Raw genomic sequence first — 9,162 nt, 5'->3', positions numbered from 1 at the left:
AAAAAAAAGATAGCTGTTGTAAAATGGTATCTCATTATGTTTTGATTTGCATTTTCCTAACAACTAATAGATGAGCATCTTTTCACAATTGTTGGTAACTTGTATATCTGAAATTTCTATTTGTATCTTTGCTCATTAGAAAATTGGGTGGTTTCTCTTCTTGTTACTGAGTTGTAGGAGTTCTTTAATGGTGCAATCACATGCAACTGCAGCCTTGACCCCCTGGGCTCAAGCGATCCTTCTGCTTCAGCCTCCCGAGTAGCTGGGACCACAGGCACTATGCCTGGCTTACTTACTTACTTATTTATTAAGTAGAGACATGGTTTTTGCCATATTGCCCAGGCAGGTCTCAAACTCCTGGGCTCAAATAATCTACCCACCTCAGCCTTCCAGAATGCTGGGATTGTGAGAGCCACCTCACCTGGTCTACGAGTTCTTTATATATTCTGATTCTAGAAGCCACGCTGTATGGTCTTTTCATGCTCATGACAATGTCTATTTATGCATAGCATTTTTTTTTACTCTAGTCCAATTTATATGGGCTTTGTTTGTGCATATGGTGTCTTATCTAAGAATCTATTTCAAATAAAAAGTCTTGAAGATTAACCTCTATGTTTTATTCTGAGTTATATAGTTTAAGCTCTTATGTTTAGGTCATTGATCATTCTGAGTTAATTTTTAAGTATAGTGTGAAGTGCAGATCTAACTTCATTATGTTGGAAACTCCTGACCTCAAGTGATCTGCCCGCCCTGGCCTCCCAAAGTGTTGGGATTACAGGCGTGAGCCATGGCACCTGGCCACACATTTAGTCATTTTAAATGTTTCTCTTTCATGTGAGCTCTCATATGAGATTATAGTTGTTAAGGCGAAGGAAAGAGTGTCACATACATCACATCATTAAGGTTTCTCTACTGAATAGACACTGAATTTGAAGATGTGACGCCTGACTGAAACATACACCGCACTGTCCACACTTCCATGGTTTTTCTCCAGTGTAGATTCTCTTATGCGGATTAAGATTCAAGTGGTCAAGTAATCCCACTACTAGCTATATATCCAAAGGAAAGGAAGGAACCCGTGTGTTGAACTCCTGTCTGCACTCCTCTATTTATTATAGTACTATTTGCAGTAGCTAACATGTGGAATCAACCTGAGTGTTCATCAATAGAAAATGGTAAAGAAAATGTGGCATACATACACAAAGGAACACTAACCATAAAAAATAACAAAATTCTGTGATTTATAGCAAGATAGAAATAAGCTTTGGAGAACATGATGTTGAGTGATGTAAAGTCAGGCCCAGAAAGATAATACATGTTCTCACTCATATGTGAAAGCTAAAAAATTGACATCATAGAAGCAGCATAGCATTGGCCAGCCACAGTGGCTTATGCCTGTAATACCAGCACTTTGGGAGGCTAAGGCAGGTGGATCACTTAAGGTTGGGAGTTCAAGACTAGCCTGACCAACATGGTGAAACCCCGTCTCTACTTAAAATACAATTAGCCAGGTGTGGTAGTGTGTGCCTGTAATCCCAGCTACTCAGGAGATTAAGGCAGGAGAATTGCTTGAACCTGGGAGGCGGAGGCTGCAGTGAGCCAGGATTGTGCCACTATGCTCTCTTAAAAAAAAAAAAAAGAAAAAAGAAAAGCAGAAGCAGCATGGCATAGCAATTACTAAAAGGGAAAAGCAGGAGGGAGAATGGAGGGTGAAAGGTTGGTTAACAGATACAAAAGTACAGTAAGATGAAGGGAACAAGTTCTAATGTTCCACAGTACTAAGGGTGACTATAATTCATAATAATTTATTTTCAAATAACTAGAACAGCAGATTTTTGAAAGTTCAAAACATAAAGAAATGATAAATGATCAACACAAATGACAAACGAGGTGATAGATATGCTAATAACATTGATTTGATCATTATACATTCTATACATGTATTGAAATATGCCATAACCCATAAATATGGACAATAATTATATATCATTTAAAAATAACGATAAAATCATATCTAGATTCAAGCGCCTCTTGTAGCGCTTCCCACAGTCCTCACATTTGGATGTTTTTTCTCCACTGTGGTCTCTTTGTTGGTCTTGAAGGCATGAACTGTGCTCACTGCTCTTCCCACAGTCCTCACATTGGAGGAGTTTTTCTCTGCTGTGGAGTCTCTGATGGGTTAGATGAGTTGAGGCCCATCTGAAGCCCTTTCCACACTCCTCACATTTGTATGGCTTTTCTCCAGTGTGAATTCTTTGATGGAAACGAAGTTTTGAGTTCTCAGTAAACCTCTTCCCACACTCTTCACATTCAAATGGTTTTTCTCCAGTATGGAGTCTCTTATGTCTCAAAATACCTGAGGCCCACCTAAAGCTCTTCCCACATTCCTTACAATTATAAGGTCTCTCTCCTGTGTGGACCCTCTGGTGCAAGTCGAGATTAAACTTACTAATGTAGCCCTTCCCACACTTCTGACATTTATACAGTTTTTCTTCTCTGTGGGCTCTCTGATGTGAATGGCCCTGTGAATTCATATAAAATTTCTTCCCACATCTGTCACATTTGAATGTTGTTTCTTCATTGTGGACCCGCTGATGTCTTGAAAGACATGAGGACCACTTGAAGCTCTTCCCACATACATTACAATTATATGGTTTGTCTCCTGTATGGTCCATGCAATGACGATTAAGTGCTGGTCTTGGACCAAAGCTATTACTACAGATATCACATCTAAATGACTTCTCTTGCATGTGGACCATGGAATGCNACATTTGAATGTTGTTTCTTCATTGTGGACCCGCTGATGTCTTGAAAGACCTTGCCTACAAATGAAGCTCCTTCCACACTTTTCACATTTGTATAGTTTCTCTCCTGTGTGGACCATGCAATGACGATTAAGTGCTGGTCTTGGACCAAAGCTATTACTACAGATATCACATCTAAATGACTTCTCTTGCATGTGGACCATGGAATGCCTATTAAGATTTGCTCTACTACGGAAGCTCTTACCACATATATAACATTGAAATGGTTTCTCCCCAGTATGGATTCTTTGATGTTCCTGAAGCTGGGAATTGTGAGTGAAAGCCTTCCCACATTCCTCACAAATATGAAGTTTTTCTCCTGTGTGTAATTTGCAATGAACATAAATTCCTGATCTACGGCTGAAGGCTTTCCCACACTGCTCACATTTGAATGGTTTTTCTCCAGTGTGGATTCTCTGATGAGTTTGCAGATATGAGCGCCGACTAAATTCCTTACCACACACATCACACTTATAGAGTTTCTCTCCCATGTGAACTCTCTGATGAATATGAAGAGCTGAGCTATAACAGAAGCTCTTCTTGTACTCATTACCTGTATGGGACATCTTTCCTGAGTGTAATTGTTGATGAAGATCAAGGATGGAGACATCACTGAAGGATTTTTTACACTTCCCATCCTCAGAAGGTGTCTGTCCTATGTGAATTATAGATAGTCCTGCATCAACCTGGGAGGGGATATCACCTTGTGTATAGAACTGAGAGCTTCTTATCACGAAGTCTTGAGGCCTAGTTAAGTTACTTGCAATTTGTTCCCAGATTTGCTGGCAAGACCACTCTTCATGTGGTCCTGTTTCTGGAACAGATTCCAACTCAGTTTGGATCTTGCCTCCTGTAAGGAGACAGAATGAAGAGATGTGGATAAGTGAAGCCTTTGTTCAGTGTCTTCAGGATTTCACTTAGGACATGGCCTGAAACTTTACTGAACACAAGGAAGGTGCAGTTTGTGTTTTCTAAGTGCGCCACAATCTCTTGTTTTCATGAAACCAATTTGGAACCACATAATGTCTCATACATGGTAGAAATGAAAGACTTAGTTTAAAATATTAATATAATGTATACAGTTAACTTGTTACTATTTCTACCAATTTCCTAGTTAGTCTAAAATCTTACATGGTATATTATGTAACTAATAAATTATATACATGGTGACTCAATAGGAACTTTAAGGGTAGGGAGACTTCAAGATGGCTGACTAAAGACACCTAAAGCTTGCCTCCTCCACAAAGAGCCAAAATAATGAGTAGTGCTCACTTCAGCAGCACATATGGTAAAATTGGAATGACCAGCCTCTGCACAGGCTGATATGTGAATTCATGAAGTATTCTATATGTTTTTAAATAAAAAATTTAAAAAGCAAATAATCATACATCAAATTGCATCTAAGAGGGATCACTGGAATAAAGTAGGGAAGTGACTGGAAACACCTGAAGCACAAAAGGAGAGTAAAGTGATGGAGCCCTTCTGGCCGTGACGACCTGAAAGCCCGAAAGGCTCCTCAGTGTTGGGAAAGGGTAAGTGAGAGATCCCTAGTGGTTTCCCTTTCCACTGTGGACTCCAGCAATCAGCCATGACAGAGCCCCTTGACCCCTGTGGGCCCTGAGACTAGTATAGGGGGCTATCTGGACTATGTGCAATGGCACCGCTCCAGAGAGGGTGCTCATGAGACTCATAAGCTATGGCCCAGCGTTATTTTGTGGTCTGCACCCCCACCAGACTGCATCTTGCCCTGGGGCCCAATAACTCTTGCATCTCCAACTCCCTGGAGCCCCAACGACATGCCCCCACACACATCCACCTGGAAGGTTGCAATAGCGGAATGCCTGTTAGACCCAGCAGTATGGCAGAGTTCCCAGCAATCTAGGCCACATATTGTCCTACACTCTGGGGAATGGGCAGTGCAGCACACCAGGGAGGCTGTCCCCAGTACAGTACAAAAGGACCCAAAGTGTGCACTCACCAGAGCCTGAAAGCTGCCTCTCTGGGGCTGCTGCCTCTGACGGCAATGCTAGCCCATCCCCCAGCAGCAGGCCCACTGTACACTTGTATGTGTTCTCATACTAAGGAAAGGCTCTCTGCACACTCTGCCACTGCCACCCAAGCACACCATCTAGATGCTTGGGGAATCCCCTGCACTGCCTACCACAACCTGTGCCCATGCAGACCTCAGGACTTCATTTGGTGCTGCCCATCTCAGTGCCAAAGCATGACACAGAGGGACCTGGGGATTGCTCTGCCCTGTGTTGCCGCAGGCATATATGTGCACAAACAAGAGAACTGATGACGGCCTAGCTGTGTGCCACCAGTGCCGGAGCATGCCATCTGGGGACCAAGGGATCATGCCACCTCTTCCACCACAGCCTGCATCTGCCTGCACCACTGAAAGGCCTGAGGACAGGCTCACTTGGCCTGGTGTCATTCCTCCACTACCCAAGCATACCACTTGGGGCTGTTGAGATCACCTGCCGTGTCAGTCACCCCAGGCATGAGCATGCACCATGGAGAGAGCCTTACAACAGACCTGGAACCCTGCCACAGGTGCCTAAGCATGCTGTCCAGAGGCCTAAGGATTTCCCTGCCCTGATCACCACCACTGGCATCTGTGCGCTCCTCCTAATGACCTGAGGGTAGGTCCTACGAACCTGCTGCCACCACCACTGCTGACACTCACCTGCACACACCATGTGGGGGTCTCAGGACTGGCCTAGCCGGCCCATCACCACTACCTCTAATACCAGTGCACACAGCCTGGAAACCTGAGGGTTATCCTGCCACCACTACTGGGTACTGTGCCCCGTACCTGGGTGACGGGATCATTCACAACGCAAACCTCAGCATCACACAATATACCCAGATAACAAACCTGCACATGTACCTCCTGAATCTAAAATAAAAATTGAGCAGGTAGAAGTCCTCCTCCTAGACATTCTGTTCCAGGGGGTAGAGATAATAGGTAAATAGAAATATATGAGACACAGTACAAGACAACACCAGAAGGGTAAAGGCAGGATAGTATTCCATTCTAGTATTGATTTATTGATTTATTTTTGAGACACAGTCTCACTCTGTCACCCAGGCTAGAGTATAGTGGCACAATCCCAGCTCACTGCAACCTCTGCCTCCTGGGTTCAAACGATTCTTGTGCCTCAGACACCTGAGTAGCTGGGATTACAGGACTGTGCCACCACACCCAGCTAATTTTTGTATTTTTAGTAGAGTCAGAGTTTCACCATGCTGGCCAGGCTGGTCTGGAACTCCTGGCCTCAAGCTATCTGCCTGCCTCAGCCTCCCAAAGTCCTGAGATTACAGGTGTGAAGCCACCATGCCCAGCTGGTATTTTAAATAGAGTGGTCAAAGAAGGCCTTTCTCATGATATTAAAACCGAACAGAGACTAGAATAAAGGAAGGGTCAGAAGGTTTTGAGGTGAAAGCATATTCCAATCAGAAAGAAGAGCATGTATAAACTCTAAGACAGAAGCTTCTGTAGTAGACAGAACAATGGTTCCTGAAAGATGTCCACATCCGACTTCCGGGACCTATGAACCTGTTATGTTACACAGCAAGAGAGATTATGGTTGCAGATGCAATTAAGGTCACTAGTCAGCTAAACAGAAAGTAGGAAAGTCATTCTAGATTATGTGGGAGTGACCAGTCCGATCACAAGGGACCTGAAAGGTGGAAAACAGAGGCTTAAGAAGAATGGTGGCATGACTATGAAAGAATGGTCAGGGATGCAATGGAGCTGCCTTTGAAGATGGAGGAAGGGAAACAAAAGCCAAGGAGTGTGGACAGTGCCCAGGGACTGGTAAACGAAAGTGAAGGCTTTTCCCCATGAACATCCAGAAAGGAACAAAGCCCTAGGGACACCTTGATTTTTGTCCAGTGAGATGTGTCAGACTTCATATCTGAAGAACACAAAGATAAATGTTTGTTGTTTAATCTGCTAAGTTTGTGGTCACTGGGTACCAGCAACAGGTGATACAGTGTCCTTGGCAGGATGAGAAACAGCAGGGAGGACAACAGGGCTGGAAAAGATGAAGCAAGAGGGAAAGCACAGGAGATGTCATCAGAGAGGCAGTGGGGGATGAAGAGCAGATCCAGGGTCTCTAAAAGGCACTGAAAGCAATTGTAACTTTAACACAAATAAGAAGTTAAAGGCTTTTAAGCTGAGGAATGGCAATTTGACTTACATTTCCTAAGGATCACTTTGGCTGCTATGAGGAAAACGGATGTTAGGGTGGAAAGAGGGGTGGGGGGAGCAGGACAACCAGCAGGAAGGAGGTTGTAATAATCCAGGAAACAGGTTTGGCCATTTGCACCAGGGCAATGGAGTTGGGCAATGGACAGAAGTAAAACCGATGGGGGAGTCGTATACAAGGACATACAAGGATGCATGGTTGCTTGGTTCCTACCTGAATTCCCTTCTCTTTGGGTTGCTGTCTCCATCATCCAAAACTTTTCTTCTCTTTGGAGGTGAAAAGTGTCTCCGTGGAAAGGTTGATGCCCTGTGAACAAAGTCACATGCTTAATCCCAATACATCCTAGGTAAAATTTAGTAGAAATTTAGGTTCTCACTGCATACTCAAACTTGAACACTGATATGGTTTGGCTGTGTCCCCACCCAAATCTCATCTTGAATTGTAGTTCCCATAATCCCCGTATGTCCTGGTGGGAGATAACTGAATCATGGGAGGAGTTTCCTCCATGCTGTTCTCATAATACTGGGTGAGTTCTCACAAGATCTGATGGTTTTACAAGGGGCCTTTCGCACTTTGTTCAGCACTTCTTCCTGCCGCACTGTGAAAAAGATGCCTTCCTTCCCCTTCTCTTTTGACCATGACTTTAAGTTTCCTGAGGCCTTCCCAGCCATGTGAAACTGTGAGTCAATGAAATGTCTTTTCTTTATAAATTATCCCATCTTGAGTATTTCTTCATAGCAGCATAAGAACAAATTAATACAAACACTCTAGGATACAAAGCCACTCTTGGGGCCTGATGTTCCATTACAGAGGGTGTCTGTGCTCACCCACTGACAGCAGGTTCCTGAAGTTCTCCAGCATCACATCTCGGTACAGCTTCCTCTGGGCAGGGCCCAGCAGCCCCAGCTCCTCCTCAGTGAAAACCACAGCCACATCCTTGAAGGTCACTGCCTCCTACGACATCAAACATATGTAATCTCAATCTCATGACCAATGATTCCAGGGAGAAGGGTGGCACTGAGCAGCTGAAGGGTATGGGTGAGAAGTTGCTGTAGATCTTGAGAGACATAGGTCAACTTACAGATTTCCCATTCACTCTGTCTGTATCATTGCCAGGATACAGACAGAATGAATGGGAAATCTGTAATTGATTTTCCAGACCTGTACCAGAAGAGGAATGATAAAAAGTCCTACAGTTTACTTTGTGCACTTACTGAGTCTCCTTGTATGTAACCCTCTAGCACTCTAAATGCAGCATCCTGGGCTACAGATATATAGGTTTCAAAGAAACTTGCCAGTTGCCCCAGCAACATTTAGCAATTCAGTCCCAACCTTGTTTGATAATGCCCATTGTTCTCTCTGGTACCTGAACCCTGGATATTATCATTTTCTTTCTCTCTCTCTCTCTTTCTTTCTTTCTTTCTTTCTTTTTTTTTTTGTTGAGATGGAGCCTTGCTCTGTCACTCACTCTAAGTGCAGTGGCACGATCTTGGCTCACTGCAACCTCTGCCCCCTGGGTTCAAGTGATTCTCCTGCCTCAGCCTCCCAAATAGCTAGGATCACAGGCGCCCACCACCACACCTGGCTAATTTTTGCATTTTTAGTAGAGACAGGGTTTCACCATTTTGGCCAGGTTGGTCATGAACTCCTGACCTCAGGCGACTTGCCAACCTCAGCCTCCCAAAGTGCTGGGATTACAGGCCTGAGCCACTGCATCTGGCCCATTTTCTTTAATATCTGCCAAACTAACAAGTTTATGGTGACCTATGTGGGACAGCTATGGAGTGGGTCCTCTGTACTCTCAAGACACAAACTATATTTAGCAGCATCACTTACAAACAAACAAGACACAAACTATACACATTAATTGCAGCATTGAATGTCATGATGTGGAGCCAATGTGGCTATGAGCACACTGTGTATGCACACTCACAAGGCTCAATCCTAAGGCTCTGTGCCTTTGCCTTCCAAGCCATGTGACTTTGGATAAGTTTGCCTACATGCATTGGTTTCTTCGCTGTATAAAGACTATTACATTAGTTTTCTCCAGGGATAAACAAGAGACTATAAATGGGGAAAAGTCTGTGGCACAGACTAGGTATTTAATTAACATTAGTTAATTTTATCACCTTTTAATATAA

The 9,162-nt window shown here is 43.8% G+C and overlaps 1 protein-coding gene across 13 annotated transcripts in view; it reads right to left on the bottom strand.

The window, feature by feature from the left end:
* The window catches only part of LOC108285291 (zinc finger protein 224), a 54,438-nt gene that overhangs the window by 16,713 nt on the left and 28,563 nt on the right, over positions 1-9,162 (bottom strand). For 6 of the 13 annotated variants that reach the window (XM_037729173.1, XM_037729174.1, XM_037729175.1 and 3 more), the window contains 3 exons: positions 7,849-7,975; positions 7,235-7,327; positions 3,565-3,654 (listed from right to left, as the gene is read on the bottom strand). The exons of 1 other annotated variant lie outside the window; for it this stretch is intronic. In XM_037729173.1, the coding sequence (XP_037585101.1) occupies positions 3,565-3,654; positions 7,235-7,327; positions 7,849-7,975 (310 nt within the window). Of the gene's footprint in view, positions 1-1,926; positions 2,676-2,800; positions 3,655-7,234; positions 7,328-7,848; positions 7,976-9,162 lie in introns of those variants that run through there. 6 more of the 13 variants (XM_017502358.2, XM_017502354.2, XM_017502353.2 and 3 more) reach the window with 6 other exon arrangements.

This window comes from Cebus imitator, unplaced genomic scaffold (assembly GCF_001604975.1).
Source record: "Cebus imitator isolate Cc_AM_T3 unplaced genomic scaffold, Cebus_imitator-1.0 Scaffold296, whole genome shotgun sequence".
NCBI classification, from domain to species: domain Eukaryota; kingdom Metazoa; phylum Chordata; class Mammalia; order Primates; family Cebidae; genus Cebus; species Cebus imitator.
This window is presented reverse-complemented; position numbering and strand designations above follow the sequence as displayed.